The sequence below is a fragment of the Bos indicus genome, chromosome 6 (genome assembly GCF_029378745.1).
Source record: "Bos indicus isolate NIAB-ARS_2022 breed Sahiwal x Tharparkar chromosome 6, NIAB-ARS_B.indTharparkar_mat_pri_1.0, whole genome shotgun sequence".
Classification (NCBI taxonomy): domain Eukaryota; kingdom Metazoa; phylum Chordata; class Mammalia; order Artiodactyla; family Bovidae; genus Bos; species Bos indicus.
The window spans coordinates 22,816,296-22,833,614 of record NC_091765.1 but is presented as its reverse complement, the minus strand read 5'-3'; the positions used below and the strand labels follow the sequence as shown (position 1 = coordinate 22,833,614).

The 17,319-nt window shown below is 41.4% G+C and overlaps 1 protein-coding gene and 1 long non-coding RNA gene across 3 annotated transcripts in view; one reads left to right on the top strand and one right to left on the bottom strand.

The window, feature by feature from the left end:
* MANBA (mannosidase beta) overlaps window positions 1–12,407 on the bottom strand; it is a 127,666-nt gene extending 115,259 nt beyond the window's left edge. The window contains exons 1-2 of one of the 2 annotated variants that reach the window (XM_019962379.2): window positions 12,093–12,407; window positions 1,138–1,232 (exon numbers count right to left, since the gene is read on the bottom strand). In XM_019962379.2, the coding sequence (XP_019817938.2) occupies window positions 1,138–1,232; window positions 12,093–12,320 (323 nt within the window). In that variant the 5' untranslated portion in view covers window positions 12,321–12,407. The remainder of the gene's footprint in view (window positions 1–1,137; window positions 1,233–12,092) is intronic. The other variant, XM_019962381.2, reaches the window with a different exon arrangement.
* The window catches only part of LOC139183516 (uncharacterized), a 20,557-nt gene continuing 15,507 nt past the window's right edge, over window positions 12,270–17,319 (top strand). Inside the window, exon 1 of the long non-coding RNA XR_011567012.1 lies at window positions 12,270–12,913. This is a non-coding gene — a long non-coding RNA (uncharacterized lncRNA). The remainder of the gene's footprint in view (window positions 12,914–17,319) is intronic.

Here is a 17,319-nt window from a genome sequence, read left to right as displayed (position 1 = left end):
GCAGGGGCTGAATCAAGAGAAATGATAGGCAAAAATTAACAGGACTCAGAAACAGGCCAAATACAGGAAGATGAAGAAAAGATATGATAAGCCCAAAACTCCTTGGGCATGGGAGATTGGGAAGATATTATACTCAGAGAAACAATGAGATGGCTGGAATCTGATGCAAGCTTTAAGTCGGACAGTCAATTGGTTAACTAAATGTTGAGTCCAGGATGAAAGAGCACCCCCTATTGGAGATATTTTAAGTATTAGCTGGAAATAAGAGTCTGGAACACTGTAACTCCATGATATTGAGCACTATTTTCTGGCTTTATTTCTCTTTTAAGAAGCTAGTGATTAATTACGCCCCACCCCCCAAAAAAGGTCATATTAAAAGGACAGAGGGTTTTTTTTTAATTTAACAATAATGGTGATAGATATTAATATAATTAGGTTGAAGCTTCCAACGTGGCCCAGTGGTAAAGAATCTGTCTGCCAGTGCAGGAGACGCAGGTTCAGTCTATAGGTCAGGGAGATCCCCTGGAGTAGGAAATAGCAAGTCACTCCAGTATTCTCGCCTGAAAAATTCCATGGACAGAGGAGCCTGGCAGGCTACAGTCCATGGTATTGCAAAGAGTCGGACATGACTGAGCAACTCAGCACATGCACATATAATTGGGTTACATTCTGCTACATAGGACATTACTGAAAACTATACCATATCTTTCCTCGTGTCCTCATGATATAAGGCCAATACCATAGTTTCTGTGGCTGGTTAACACTATATCAAACAAATGATGTATATCTAAGACTATGTGACAATATTGTAAATATATACACGTTTGGATTACTGGGAGAGCAGGGAAAAGAAAAGGCAGATAAAAGAACTAAGTCTAGGTGATGCCATTATAACCACTGGAAAAAAATGACTGAATAAGAGATAATTCTGTGACTGATGATCAGCAGCACAATCCTCATACACAAATCAAAACATAAATCATATTTTCACTTTTATAGTTCAGGCTTTAGTATGACAATGTAACCTAAACAAACAAAAGATTACTGCAAACAGAAAAAGAAGAAAAGTTCAAATAATAATAATAATAAATGAATAAACAGACATAGATATAAATATAGATATATACACATATGTACCTCATATCAGAGTGGAGTTTAAATTTCTTGATATAGGTCCAGTTATCCAAGGCTATCCATCTATAGTCAAGGTTATTAAATCTGTAGTAAGGATCCTGGTGATAAAAAATACAGTAGGTGATTAAATATGCAAAAATAATTAATTAAATAAACATGAAATAAACTAGTAATGATATTTATTTATTATCTAAAAATCAATTAACTCTTGGCCTAGGATTGCAAGCATTTCATACGCTGGCCCATCCCATCCTCAAGGCTAAAGCTCCATCTATTTAAGAGACCATTACCTTTCAAACAAAGTTGCCATGGCATTAGCATCCTAAAAATACTAAAAATATTTTTAAATGTAAAAGTCTAACAAAATACCTGAAATGAAAGCACGATGAGCTATAACTATTACAGTTTCATTAGGGCTTCCCTGTTGGCTCAGATGGCAAAGAATCTGCCTGCAGTGCCAGAGACCTGAATTCAATCCCTGGGTCAGGAAGATCCCTTGGAGGAGGGCATGGCAACCCACTCCAGTATTCTTACCTGAAGAATCCCACGGACAGAGGAGCCTGGTGGGCTACAGTCCATGGGGTTGCAAAGAGTCGGACATGACTAAGCGACTAGGACACACATAGTTTCATTATCAAAGAAATACGTGGAGATGTGGAAATGAAGATTGGGTTCCCCTATTAAAACCAAACACAGACCCTGCAAGATCACAGCAGAGAATGAACTTGCAATGGTGTGACGCCATCAGGCACTCACTGCTCTCTGGTTCTCACTTTGCATTTTGCTGCTACTATCCCAGCTGGCTTCCCTGGGGGGATGCTTCCTCTCTGTTGCCCAAAGATCAGCCAAACTCCCAGCTCCTTGTATTTACTCTGCATTTACAAAGTTATTTTTCACTCAGCTTTACTGTAAGTGTGTGCACGCCAGGTCGCTTCAGCCATATCCAAGTCTTTGCAACCCTATGCACTGTACCCCACTAGGCTCCTCTGTCCATGGGATTCTCCAGGCAAGAATACTGGAGTGGGCTGTCATGCCCTCCTCCAGGGGATCTTCCTGACCCAGAGATCGAACCCTTGTCTCTTACCTCTTATGTCTTCTGCATTGGCAGGTGGGTTCTTCACCACTAGCACCATCTGGGGAGCCCTCAGCTTTACTACGCTATGCTTAGTCAGTCAGTCATATCCGACTTTTTGTGACCCTATGGACTGTAGCCCATCAGGCTCCTCTGTCTATGGGGATTCCCCAGGCAAGAATACTGGTGTGGGTGGCCATGCCCTCCTCCAGCGGATCTTCCCAACCCAGGGGTCAAACCCAGGTCTTCCACACTGCAGGTGGATTCTTTACCATCTGAGCCACCAGGAAAGCCCAAGAACACTGGAGTGGGTCACGTATCCCTTCTCCAGGGGAACTTCCCGACCCAGGAATCAAATTAGGGTCTCCTGCATTGCAGACGGATTCTTTACCATCCAAGCCATCAGGGAAGCCCTCAGCTTTACTGCTGCTGCTGCTGCTAAGTCGCTTCAGTCGTGTCCAACTCTGTGCAACCCCAAAGACAACAGTCCACCAGGCTCCCCTGTCCCTGGGATTCTCCAGGCAAGAACACTGGAGTGGGTTGCCATTTCTTTCTCCTAAGTGAGCACAAAAAGTATTTCTCCAGAGAACAGAGCATAGATACTGTCAAACTTACAGACTTCATGTTTCCTGTACTAGCCTAGACCAGGTCTGCAAACTACAACCCACAGGCCTAATGCAGCTTCCTATCTGTTTTTGGGTGGCCAGTGAACTAAGAATGGACATGTATCAGTAAAGTTTTACAGGAGCACAGACAGGTCCATTCCTTTGTAAATTATATACAGCAGTTTTCACGCTATAATAGCAGAGCTGAGTAGACATGACAGAGACCAAATGACCCATGATACCTAAAACAGTATTAATAATATCTGGCCCTTCATGAGCCTCTGCCTTAGATGACTGGCCTGCTGGCTGTTCACAGATGCTATTCTATCTGAGGGTCCAGCCCCAATTCCTCGTCCATAATACTTACGTCTTTCTTCCCCTTCTCATTTTCTTCCCTTTACCTTCCTGATGAGGGCTCCCAGGCAGGAGGCAGAATGGTACAAGAAGCTTTTAAGTTCACCTGTCTGTGAACAACACCACAGCTACACAGGGGGACACCGGGCAGGCTCAGAGGGCTTCTTGCCTCTGACTGGGCCAGGGCTAAGGGTGATTTCCTCAGGAACTCCAAGTTGAGAGGGAAAAGCCAGCTTTATCTACGTTCCGTGGACAACAGCCAGCTGGGCACCTGCCCAGGGCACAAAATGTAAGAGGGACTATAACATCACTGGGTGTGTATCAAGATGGAAAGAAAACGTGTCAACCAGAAACTACTCCTGACTGGAAGAAACATTTTGATATCACAGGGGCGATCAGCAGTTAACCAGATTTAACAACAACCAATAATCACCAAACTGACTTTTAAGGTCTGGTTAACCTGTGAGCTTTTTATTCTGCTAAATGGGGGGTGTCAGGCCCAGCCCACTTGCTTCGTTTTCTTCTCTTCCCCCACACACGGCGCCCAGCACTTTCCACTGAACTAATGTGAAGTAAATAGTTAAGGATACAGGTTTGAAGAGGCACCTAAATATAAGCCTGCCCATGTGTCTCTACCCTGCCCTATTTATAACTCTACACTATGGACTCAATCCAATATAGTTAAAAATATCAGGAGAAAGAAGGTGTGAAGGCTAATGTAGTTGCAACACTTCAACCTGCTAAAGTTCAACCCGCTAACAACCTCAGGGATGGCTGACGAGGCACAAGACTGCTTCCTATCTCCCAGATCCTTGAAAGAATCAGCATGTTGAGCTCCAGGGGGTAATCATCTAAGATACATTTTTTCTAGAAAAGGAGAATTCAGATGTTAAATATTTCCTATTTCTTGAAAGAAGCAAATCTGGAAAGGCTACAGACTCAGTTCAGTTCAGTTCAGTTGCTCAGGTGTGTCCGACTCTTTGCGACCCCATGAACCGCAGCACGCCAGGCCTCCCTGTCCATCACCATCTCCCAGAGTCCACCCAAACCGATGTCCATTAAGTCGGTGATGCCATCCAGCCATGTCATCCTCTGTCGTCCCCTTCTCCTCCTGCCCGCAATCCTTCCCAGCATCAGGGTCTTTTCAAATGAGTCAGCTCTTTGCATCAGGTGGCCAAAGTATTGGAGTCTCAGCTTCAACATCAGTCCTTCCAATGAACACCCAGGACTGGTCTCCTTTAGGATGGACTGGTTGGATCTCCTTGCAGTCCAAGGGATTCTCAAGAGTCTTCTCCAACACCACAGTTCAAAAGCATCACTTCTTCAGTGCTCAGCTTTCTTTACAGTCCAACTCTCACATCCATACATGACCACTGGAAAAACCACAGCCTTGACTACACGAACCTTTGTTGGCAAAGTAATGTCTCTACTTTTGAATATGCTATCTAGGTTGGTCATAACTTTCCTTCCAAGGAGTAAGTGTCTTTTAATTTCATGGCTTTGCAATCACCATCTGCAGTGATTTTGGAATCCAGAAAAATAAAGTCTGACACTGTTTCCCCATCTATTTCCCATGAAGTGATGGGACCGGATGCCATGATCTTCGTTTTCTGAATGTTGAGCTTTAAGCCAACTTTTTCACTCTCCACTTTCACTTTCATCAAGAGGCTCTTTAGTTCCTCTTCACTTTCTGCCATAAGGGTGGTGTCATCTGCATATCTGAGGTTATTGATATTTCTCCCGGCAATCTTGACTCCAGCTTGTGCTTCCTCCAGCCCAGCATTTCTGATGTTGTACTCTGCATATAAGTTAAATAAGCAGGGTGACAATATACAGCCTTAACGTACTCCTTTTCCTATTTGGAACCAGTTTGTTTTTCCATGTCCAGTTCTAACTGTTGCTTCTTGACCTGCATATAGGTTTCTCAAGAGGCAGGTCAGGTGGTCTGGTATTCCCATCTCTTTCAGAATTTCCCACAGTTTATTGTGATCCATACAGTCAAAGGCTTTGTCATATAAAGCAGAAATAGATGTTTTTCTGGAACTCTCTTGCTTTTTCCATGATCCAGCAGATGTTGGCAATTTGATCTCTGTTTCCTCTGCCTTTTCTAAAACCAGCTTGAACATCTGGAAGTTCACGGTTCACATATTGCTGAAGCCTGGCTTGGAGAATTTTGAGCATTATTTTATTAACGTGTGAGATGAGTGCAATTGTGAGGTAGTTTGAGCATTCTTTGGCATTGTCTTTCTTTGGGATTAGAATGAAAATTGACCTTTTCCAGTCCTGTGGCCACTGATGAGGTTTCCAAAATTGGTGGCATATTCAGTGCGGCACTTTCATAGCATCATCTTTCAGGATTTGAAATAGCTCAACTGCAATTCCATCACGTCCACTAGCTTTGCTCATAGTGATGCTTCCTAAGGCCCACTTGACTTCACATTCCAGAATGTCTGGCTCTAGGTGAGTGATCACACCATAGAGATTATCTTGGTCATGACGATCTTTTTTGTACAGTTCTTCTGTGTATTCTTGCCACCTCTTCTTAATATCTTCTGCTTCTGTTAGGTCCCTACCACTTCTGTCCTTTATTGTGCCCATCTTTGCATGAAATGTTCCCTTGGTATCTCTGATTTTCTTGAAGAGTTCTCTAGTCTTTCCCATTCTATTGTTTTCCTCTATTTCTTTGCATTGATCGCTGAGGAAGGCTTTCTTATCTCTCCTTGCCATTCTTTGGAACTCTGCATTGAAATGGGTATATCTTTTTTTTTTTCTCCTTTGCTTTTCACTTCCCTTTTTTTCACAGCTATTTGTAAGGCCTCCTCAGACAGCCATTTTGCTTTTTTGCATTTCTTTTTCTTGGAGATAGTCTTGATTCCTGTCTCCTGTACAATGTCATGAACATCTCTCTATAGTTCATCAGGCACTCTGGCTACAGACTATATGATGACAATTATATGATGTTCTGGAAAGGCAACGCTATGGAGACACTAAAAGCATCAGTGGCTACTAGAGATAAAGAAGGAGAGAAGGATGAATAGGTAGAGAACAGAGGATCTCTAGGGCAGTGAAACTATTCTGAATGATACTATGATGGTGGGCACACATCATTATATATTTGTCAAAATCCATAGAATGAATAATAATATAAACTATAGACTTCCAGGAATAAAAATGTGTCACAGTAAGGTCCATTGATGGTACAAATGTACCACTCTGACAGGAGGTGTTGGTAGTAGGGCAGCTGTTCATGTATGGGGGACATATGGGAACTGTCTGTATTTTCCATTTAATTTTGCAGAGAACCTAAAATTGCTCCCCCCGCCAAAAAAATAAATAAAACCTATGAAAAAACTACTCTAAAGGCAAATACCTTACTCTCTCTAAAATAAAAGTTGTGGAGGCTCACATTACATTTATAATAGATACTGCATATGCTAAGCAACCAACTTAATTTTGTTCCGGAGTGGTCTGATCTCCTCTGCTCATATTAAAACTGTGAGTCTTGTTTGAAGCAAACAGCAGCTCAGCATTACCTCTGATGAGTAAGGACCCACATAAGTAATGAGTTGTTAAAACAAAGCCATGAACCCTAAAGACAGTAAGAGTATCACTTGTTGACCATTTACTTTATATTAGCCTCCAAGATAGTCACTCAGTTACTCTAATCCTTATAACAAAGATGTGCAGTAAATACCATTTTATAGTGGACAAAACTAAAGCTCCAAAGGGTGAAGTGTCTTTCCTGAGGTCCCATGACAAAGCAGAAGTACATCCAGGGATGAAATAAACTTAGGCCAACACCAAAGTCTGCATTTTTTCAACTGAACTACAGGCTTCATTCCCATTTACCTACACTTTTATACCATCTGGTACCAGTCATTGTATCTGGTGCCTACTGTTTTTGGTAGTGTATGTGTATTTACAATATATTTTCAATATGTGCTTGTGTTCAGTTGCTCGGTCGTGTACAACTCTTCACAATCAATATAGTTTCTTATATTTTTAAGTGTAGATTTGAGTAGGAAAATCTTTATAATGGAGTCCATGCAGTAATTAAAAATTTTTGAAGATCTATATTTATAGTTATGACCAACCTAGACAGCATATTCAAAAGCAGAGACATTACTTTGCCAACAAAGGTCCGTCTAGTCAAGGCTATGGTTTTTCCTGTGGTCATGTATGGATGTGAGAGTTGGACTGTGAAGAAGGCTGAAGGCCGAAGAATTGATGCTTTTGAACTGTGGTGTTGGAGAAGACTTTTGAGAGTCCCTTGGACTGCAAGGAGATCCAACCAGTCCATTCTGAAGGAGATCAGCCCTGGGATTTCTTTGGAAGGAATGATGCGAAAGCTGAAACTCCAGTACTTTGGCCATCTCGTGCGAAGAGTTGACTCATTGGAAAAGACTCTGATGCTGGGAGGGATTGGGGGCAGGAGGAGAAGGGGACGACAGAGGATGAGATGGCTGGATGGCATCATTGACTCGATGGACGTGAGTCTGAGTGAACTCCGGGAGTTGGTGATGGACAGGGAGGCCTGGCGTGCTGTGATTCATGGGGTCGCAAAGAGTCGGACACGACTGAGCGACTGAACTGAACTGAACTGAATAGATACAAACAGATGTTCATCATATATTTTAAATGAAGTAGCTTACAAAACCATCTCAGGGATTGACTTCATATTTTATATTTCTCTGAATCATTTTTGTACAATAAGTACTGAACATTTATTATTCTTTTAAAAAGAATTTTAAAGTAGAGAATAAGAAAATTGTATCAATATATCAATTGTATCAATCATCAACTCTGTGCATGATAAAAGTAATGTTTTATTATTGGACAAAAGAGAAACTGTCAAATCATGGGATACAAAAAATTGCTTAATTATTTGAAAAAACTCAAATGGATCAAAATTTTAAATACAAACATACAAAAGAGGAAACATAAAAATACTAGAAGGAGAAACTACAGGTAAATATTTATTTAATTAGGAGAGAGAAAATTACTTACAAAGCATAATACCAAGACAGAAACAATCATAAAAGAAAAAAGTTTATAAGATTTCAACAAATAAAACTTTAAAACATCTATATAATAAACTATATCATTAACACATGGAAAATTTTGAAAATATATAAAAAGAGATCATACAAACCTATATTTTAAAAGACAGTCAATAATAGATTAAAAATAGTCAAAATAGATTAAAAATAGTCAAAAATAGATTAAAAATAGGAATAAGTAATCCCGAATCACAAATAACATAAACATATAAAAATGGTTAACCTCACTACAAAGTAAATTGTTTCTATTTTTGATTTTTTTAATAATATTCAAATCTAGCACTTAAAATAAGCACTCTAATAAAGTCACGACAGGAGTGTAAAACTGGTACAATTTTTATGGAGAACAATTTAGATGTATATAGTAAAAGAAAAAAATGTATATTCTTTTGAATCAGCAATTACACTTCTAAAAATTTGTCTAAGAAAATAAGAATGTATACTAACTAAAATTTAGCTAAAAAATTTCCCCATCATTGCAGAATAAAATCCAAAGTTTTTCTCAATGGCCTTCCTGCATGATCTACCCTAGAGGCCTACTTTTAACTTACCCACCTGCCCTCTGGGTCATAGGGTTACAGCCACACTTGCCTTTTGGCTATTTCTGGAGCTCACCAAGCATGTTCCTGCCTCAAGGCTTCTCCTCTCCCCACTGCCATCTTTTCTTCCTTTTTTTGCTGGAAATGCATTTTGGCTTAAAACTGATCTCCTCAGAAGATCTTTATCAAAATGGCTATCTTTAACCACTTTTTAAAAAATAGAATCTTTTCCAATCAGCCTTCATTCTCTCTTCTTTTAACCTGCTTTATTTTTTTTTTTCAGTATACCAGCTGTCACTATATTATCTATTAATATCTGTTTATTATTTATCTCCTCCACTAGAATGTCTATTGGGACAAAAACTGTTTTCTTCACCACTTGATTCTGAGAGCCAACTCCTGGGTAGGTTGATAAGAAGTCCAGGGTGCTCCAGGAGGAGAAAGGGGTCCAGAGTCCTGGAGAAGGAGAAAAGGGCCTGGGGCTCTCAAGGAGAAAAAGACAAACTTATTTTCTACATTGCTTTGTTTTAGTCAGTGTAACATGCTCAAGGACATGCTTCTCCTTAACAAGGTTTTCTGACTAACCTTGTTATCTCAAGACTTTGTGGGAGTGGGTCTGGTAAGACCTTTCTATTGTTAGTTCTAATCTTGTTAATTTAAGATACATATTGTGGGAGTGGGTGGTCTGAGGCTCTCTAGAAGATAGGGGTCTGGTTCTCAAGAAGGAGAAAAGGACATTTTTTTTCTTTAAGCCCAGAGCTGATGACTGAACAACAAAACAATTCATCTTGCTCAAGGATATGTTTTCCCTTAAACTCTGTACCAATGATTATATGACAACAATGTATCCTGCTTGAGGACTGTTTCTCCTTCTTGAGAACTTTCTGACTAATCCTGTCATCTTAAAAATGTGTATTATGGGAGTGGGTCTGGTAAGATCTTTCTATTGTTAGTTCTAATCTGTTATCTTAAAATGTATATTGTAGGAGTGGGTCTACAACCTTAAGACATTCTTTTGATTTACTGTAATGACCAAGTGAAAAAAGTATATTTTTTTACCTCCCTAAGACTAGCCAGTGGGGCACTCTCAGTCCCCTTCTGATGTTTATGTCAGAGGTTTTCTCTGTCCCTTTTTCACGTTAATAAAACTCTGCTACACAAAAGCTCTTGAGTGATCAAGCCTGGTCCCTGGTTCCGAAGCTAAATCTTCTTCAGAGATCATGAATCCATGGTTCACCATAAGCTATCAATTCCAAGCACCTAGAATAATGCTTGGAGGTACCAAATAAATATTTATGAGATAATTAGATGAATGACTTCAAGAAGATATGTTTCAAGTTCTCATGTAAACACCATATTTAGACCAGCATCTGCTCTAAGCTATAGAATATTTCCTGAGGTCAACACCAAGAATGGATGTTATAATAAAGCAGGTGGAATAACAACATCATATTACTCAACATGATACTTGATGTAGGTTATTATCAATAGTCCTGGAGTTCCCCAGTCGCCAAAAGCTCCCCATCTCTTATCTATCATTTAATACCTACATTTACCTTGTTGTTGTTTAGTCACTAAGTTGTGTCTAACTCCTTTGCCACCCCAAGGATTGCTGCTCACCAGGCTCCTCTGTCCATGGGATCCTCCAGGGAAGAAAACTGCAGTGGGTAGCCACTTCCTTCTCCAGGGGACCTTTCCAACCCAATGTCTCCTGCACTGTGGATGGATTCTTTACCACTGAGCCTTCAGGGAAGCCCACATCTACCTTATTGAAACTTAAAGTTTTCCTAAGAATTTATTAACAGATCTAACAGACATTGTAAATTGTTCCCATGAGGAAAAGTCAGTTGTTTCAGTCGATGAGCACATCATTCACTTTAACGAGTAACAAAATGTTTCTTGGTTCGCAGCCCTGTAACATGGAACAGTATTCTGATTTACTACAGCCACTAGTGATTTCCCATTGCCTTAATCAGGAAAATGAGGCAGGAGAGACACTGCAATATAAACAAAAGCATCCTCACAGTATGGGTTAGTGAAGCCTTAGGGTCCATGTCATAAGCAGTGTGTTAACTAAAAATAGTTTAAATACTTAAGTTTGAGAATGACTTACTTAAAAAAAAATAAACAGGACCATGGTCAGTGTCATTTACATTTGTTTCTTTGAAAAAGAGCTAATGATACCAGATCAGAAATCTACATAACCTGTCAATTGTCCTGTCATTTAAGTAAACTTTGAACTATATTCCTGACAGTTAACTCCAGTGCTTTAAAAATACATGATTTTTCAAACCACCAGGGGAAGTGTCATACAATACAGAAGGCCATGAAGTCAGGCCAGGCTGATTTAGAATTCCATTTCTGTCACTCTAAATTGCTGTGTGATCTTGGGTACATTCTCTAACTTCTCTGGGCTCCATAATTCGTATCATCAATAAAACGCATATAAGAAGACTTATTCTTTAGAGTGGCAGAAACGGAATTCTAAACCAGCCTAGCCCGACTTCACAGCCTCCTATACTGTGTGACACTTACCCTGGAGTTTTTAGGAGGATCCGAACAATGTGTGCCAATCACTTATCAAGTACATCTTGTCCCAAGCAAAGCCATTAAAGATATGCAGCAGATGGAAGGAAAAAACAGTGGGAAGTGGCAGTCTGTTTGCAAACCTCTACCCACAGGCAGCCAAATAGGAAAACGTCCTCCATAACAAGTCTATAAACTGAAGCCTCTATTGGGACACACACACCACATCACATGCAGTGCAAGGAAACAGCATCTTTCTTCATATCCCAGCCTTAACGATTATTTAGCCTTCACACTAGCACTGACAATCCTAACCTTACACCTGCGCGTCTCTTCTCCTCAGCCTTTGTGCTGCTGTATCAATTCCAAATCTGACCATAAAGCGAAAATGAAAAACTAAGGCATTATTGAATATAGTTAACATTTACTTGGGAAAACACTATCGTCCCCTGCAGTGTTCAGGTAGTTGAAACACTCATCCCCCGCCTTAGGCTCTGTCAGTGACATGTCCTTTCTAATCCACGCTTCAGCGGAGAACCATGGCAATAACACTGCCAGTATAACTGCCTGAAGCTCCACTTTCCTGAGTTACTGCGGCCCCAGTGTGAGGGTGGCTCAGTCTCCATCTAGCCCGGACCCCAGCGGTGCTGCTATTCGCCAAGAGCAGATACATTGCCTCGCCACCCTCCCCGCCACGTCCAACGCCCTGGAGACCACAAGAAGCAAAGCGGAAGTTAGTGCCAAACCCAGGAGAACACCGCCGGGCTCGGGGGCGGCCAGGCTGTTCCTGGGCCCTTCTCACCGTGCGAGGGACCTGGGCGCAGATTCCTGGCGGGGCGGCCGCACACAATACCTTGATGATCCTCTTGTTGAACAAGGCGCTGTGCACGCAACCGGGAACCGCCGCGGGCAGCTGCAGCGAACCGTTCCCGCTGTGGATCTTCCAGTTTCCCCGCAAACTGATGCTGACCACCTTGGTAGCGAAGCCCGCACCGCACGGCGCAAGCAGCAGGAGCAGGCGGAGGAGCATGGTGTTGCCCGGTACCCGCACAGGGCAAGAACCCGAGGGATGCGGTGGGCAGCGGAAGCCACGCTCGGCCTGAGCTCTGGCTGTCCCCGCCCCGGGGCCCGCCCCCGGTCCCGCCCACGCCCCCGATTCGCGGCCACGCCCCCAGGTCAGCTGAGCTAAAGGCACCTCGACGGATTCCCCAGCTCCGCGGGCGGGCTGGCAGCGCAGAGATCGCTCGGTTTGGCGGAAGCCTGCGGTCGTGAGTGCTGGAGCCGCTGCACCTGTGCTTCGCTCCGGGCTCGGATCGCTCTGGGCTCGGACTGCCGCGGTCTGCGTCCTCCTCTGGGCTTATTCCAACTGCTTCGGCGTGTGAACGGAAGGCGAGAGCCATGCACGGTAATTGGGACACACAAATCTCTGGGCGCAAAGTGGCGCACAGCCTCGGGGAGCTCAGGGACAGACAGTAGTGTGAGGAGAATACAGCCAGAGACGCTCCAAAGAACAGAAAACCAAGACACCCCATCACTTCAGTTTCCCCCAGTTTCCCCAGACCCTCGTCCGTGCTGCAGGCGTCTCCCCGGCACGGGTAACGCGCATCTTTTGCTGCTCTACAGGTTGGTCTCAAGAACAGTCTGCGCAGTAAACAAGTATAAATACTAAAGTACCTATTCGTAGGGTGGTTGTGAGAGCTGAGAAAATTCGTGTACAGCGTGCAACATAGGGCCCAGCCAGAGAAAACAAAGCACGTTGGCCTGATGTTCGTGGACTACAACCTTCTGTTTTGTAAAGTCACGCAGAGGAGGTTCCTGACGTTCGGGAAACCTGAACTAAAATGCACAGGCAAATTTAAAATCCTCTGTCGCTCAGTAGCTGTGGGACTTAGGCAAGCCACGAAATTTCTAATACCCCTGTTCCTTGAACTCGAAAATGGAGACAGTACTCTTTTTTCCGGGTTGTGATCAGCACACAATGAGTTAACATATTTGGCTGTCCTAGGAATGCCAAGGTACCCCCAAAACACCACAGGTTTATGTCAAGTCTCATGGCAGCACAGTTTACCTGAGTCCCAATTTTGCAATTGGATGTAACTGTGATCTGGGAAGTTAAGAAGGAATTTCACATTGCATAAAATAGACTGACATATGACTGTGTTGATATTATCTGCCTTATTCCTATATTTAAGCAGAAGTCTTTGAAAAGAAGTTCTCCCCTCATCAAATCCAACCTTTGTTTTGCCTTATGATGGCCTTGGAGTTGCCTGATTCTGTAGACACAGAATGGTATTTTATTTTTTTACAGTCAGCGTTTTCAAAAGCCTAGCATCTTGGCTTTTAGGGACATTTGGATTATCCAGCCCAAGGCTCTGGCTTTACAGCTGAGGGAACAAGGTCCAAAGAAGTCAGGTGACCACCTGTAAGACGATCAGAAAGGATGCCTTTCCTGGCTCTCATCTCCTTGCCGTGGGGCCCATTGATGTTAAGGGGGAAAGGCTCTGGCTGGTTCAAAGGCTTCTTCACTCCAGAAGCATTTTTACTTCTAATAGGAACGGAGCTCTAAACTCAAATTATATTCCCTGACTCATGGCATTAAACGGCTAGCCCGTCTGTTCAGAACTGATAACAAGACTTACAGCAGCAAGGGTGGCAAAGGGGTGTTTGTTTCTGTTTGTAAATCCCAGACAGCCCATTAAGCCAAGTCAAAGGAAAATTCATCTCACCCCTGTGAATATGTTTGGATATATTCTGTTATTCTATTACAAACATTTTAGGGCATCTATTTAAAAAAACAAGAATAGAGACTTAGCATTCCTCCTTTCAGCCCAAGACACAAATATGACATCATTAGGATTACTTCACTTTGAAAACACATTGATCCAAATTCATATAATGTACACCACCATGAGTGAACTGTAAAACTGTAATGTAAGCTTTAGACTGTGGGTGATAATAATGAGTCAAGCTCGGTTCATGGATGATAACAAATGTACCATTCTAGTGGGGGGTGTTGATAATGGGGTAGACTGTGCATGTGTGGGGGCAGGGCATGTATGGAATGTCTGTATTTTCTATTTAGTTTTGATGTTAATATAAAATTGCTCCATATATATATATATATATATATATACACACACACATACATATATATCCATGGATCAAAGACATGAAAGACTTTCAATTACTGTTTTATCATGTCAGGAGCTTAAAAGTCATCACTGTATCCTTAAAAACAAGTAAAAAGCTGAACAGACTGAAAATCACCAGCTTTTGTTAGATCTGTCAGAGAATTCAGGCGAAAGGGCAAACTGCTGCCCCCGAAATTGGAGAAAAAGACAGGTGTATATACAGAGAATCACAACTTACCAAAGCAGAAACCCATGAGTAGAAAACTCTGTGAATCGCTTCTCGGCCTTTTGGCTAAGATCAAGTGTAGAAAACTCTGTGAAAACCAGTACTAGGGAAAGAAAATCTAAACTCTAATTGCTGAGTTGCTGGAGGCTCAGTGTGGACAAATCTGAGAGTTTAAAAACTTCACAGGAACTCAGCCTTTGTGGGTCTCCTAGGATTTTGTGTTTTGTTTCCGAATCTATCTGTCACATTGAAGATTCTCAGGTTATTTCCCTCAAACTTCCAGCAGGGGGACAGGGGAAAGGAACTATTCTGAAATACTTGAAGCATTCTGAAGGACTACCTCAAGAGAAATTATTTTATCAGAGCCTTACCTGATGGAGTTTTATCAGAGCCTAACGTAGAAGAAGGGAAATACCCCCTAGCCTTCTTGCCCTAGCTAAGGGGCTGTAAAAAACACGAGAGACACTTAGGAAATTCACAGTGTTCAAGTTCACCAAAAGACTAAGGCCTAATCACAGGACTATAAAAAGCTTCCTCTATGACTATAAGTTTCCTCTCTCCTCATGCCCTCCCACTAAATCACTGAAGGCCTCTTTGCCACTGTTCCTTTCATCCCATACATCATGTATGGCTTTCAACAAAAAATTACAAGGCAAAAACAGAGCAAGCCCTTGAACCAGACTCATGTATAGCAGGGATGTTCAGTTATCAGGACAAGAATTTAAAATATTAGGCCAGCATTGGCCTAATACCAACACCAGACAAAGACCTTACAGTAAAAGAGAACTACAGACCAATATCTCTGATGAACATAAATGAAAAAATCCCTAACAAAACATTAGCAAACTGAACCTAACAATATATTTTTAAAGTGTGTATATATATATATATATATATATATATATATATACCATGAACAAGCAGGATTTACTCTGGGTATGCATGGCTGGGTCAACATTCAATCAATTAATGTAATTCATTACAGCAATAGGTTAAAAAATAAAAATCACAGAATCTTATCAATAGATGAAAAAAAAATAACTTGACAAAATCCAATACCATTCATGATAAAAACTCTACACACATTAGGAATAAAGGGAACTTATTCACCTTGATAAATAACATTCACAAAGAACTATCATTATATTAAATCATGAGAAACTAGAAGTTTTTCTGCTTAGACTAGGAATGAGGCAAGAATGACTCTTCTTGTCACTCCTTTCCAACTTCATATTGGAAGTCATAACTAATGTAATCAGAAAAGAAAAGGAAATAAATAGTATACAGTTTAGGAAGATATAAAACTGTCTTGGTGGATGACATGATTGCCTATGTAGAAAATCAATAACAATAACAAAGAAAACTGGAAATAATAAATAAGCAATGTATAGCAAGTTTACAGGATACAATATACAAGGATATTGGATACAATATCAAGGTTACAGGATATAATATGCAAAAGTCTATCATTTTCCTAGGTACCAACAAGCAACAATTGGAATTTGAAATAAAAAATGTAACACTATTTACATTAGCACCCCTCAAAATAAAATACTTAAGTATGGGACCTCCCTGGGGGTCCAGTGGTGAAGACTCCTTGCTCCAAAGCAGGAGGTCTTGGTTCAATCCCTGGTCAGGGAACTAGATCCCACATGTTGCAACTAAGAGTGTGCATGAACTCGCTGAAGAGTTTCTTTGCCACAACTACAGATCCCATATGCTGCAACTATGACCCAGTGCAACCAAACAAATAAAAATAAATATTATAAAAAAACAAATTCCTCAAAAATTAAGAAACACTTAAGTATAAATATAACAAAAATGTGTAAAATCTATATGAGGAAAACTACAAAACTCTGGTGAAAGTAATCAAAGAGGAACTAAATAAATGGAGAGATGCTCCATGTTCATGAATAGGAAGACTCAATATTGTCAAGATGTCAGTTCTTCCCAACGTGATCTATAGTCAATGTGATCCCGATCAAAATCCCAGCCAGTTATCTTTATGATTTTGACAGACTGATTCTAAAGTTTATAAGAGAGACGAAAGACCCAGAATAACCCACACTGTATTGAAGAAGAACAAAGTTGGAGGATTACCGCTACCCTATGAGGGACTCAGCTGAACTAGAAGAGAGAACTGAGACTTTAGGCATCACAACAGCTAATTAAAGCAAGGGGCCTGACTGAAAGTAACAGTGAAGCTGTTAATCACTGAGAGTGGTAGTGTATGCAAGGGGCTAAAACTGGAGAAGATGCCAACTCCCTCCTGCCTCATTCCCCCATAACATGGCATACCAGTCGAGGGTCAGGTGGATCAGCACAGATGTGGTGGTTGTCTCACATAGAGGGAGCCCTGAACAAAAGGCACTGGATGTTTTACAGGCCCTAAATAGGGGAGGAGAGTGAGGGTGAAGGGCTAAGAGTGGAAAGTTGCTGGGTACTGAGTTCGAGTAGGAATAAATACCTTCAAGGTTTCCCACTTCTCCTCCCCAGTAAGGAGATATTAGCACATTCACCTGCACAAGACCTCTGGTTAAGGCCTCAGATAAAGAGAACTAGGAAGGAAGTCACTGAAACTAGGACTGTAAATATGAGAAGCATAAACAGTCAGAGGGGCAATAATAGGTCCTCACTGTGACTGTATACCAAGTCTAGTTGGGGAGGACACC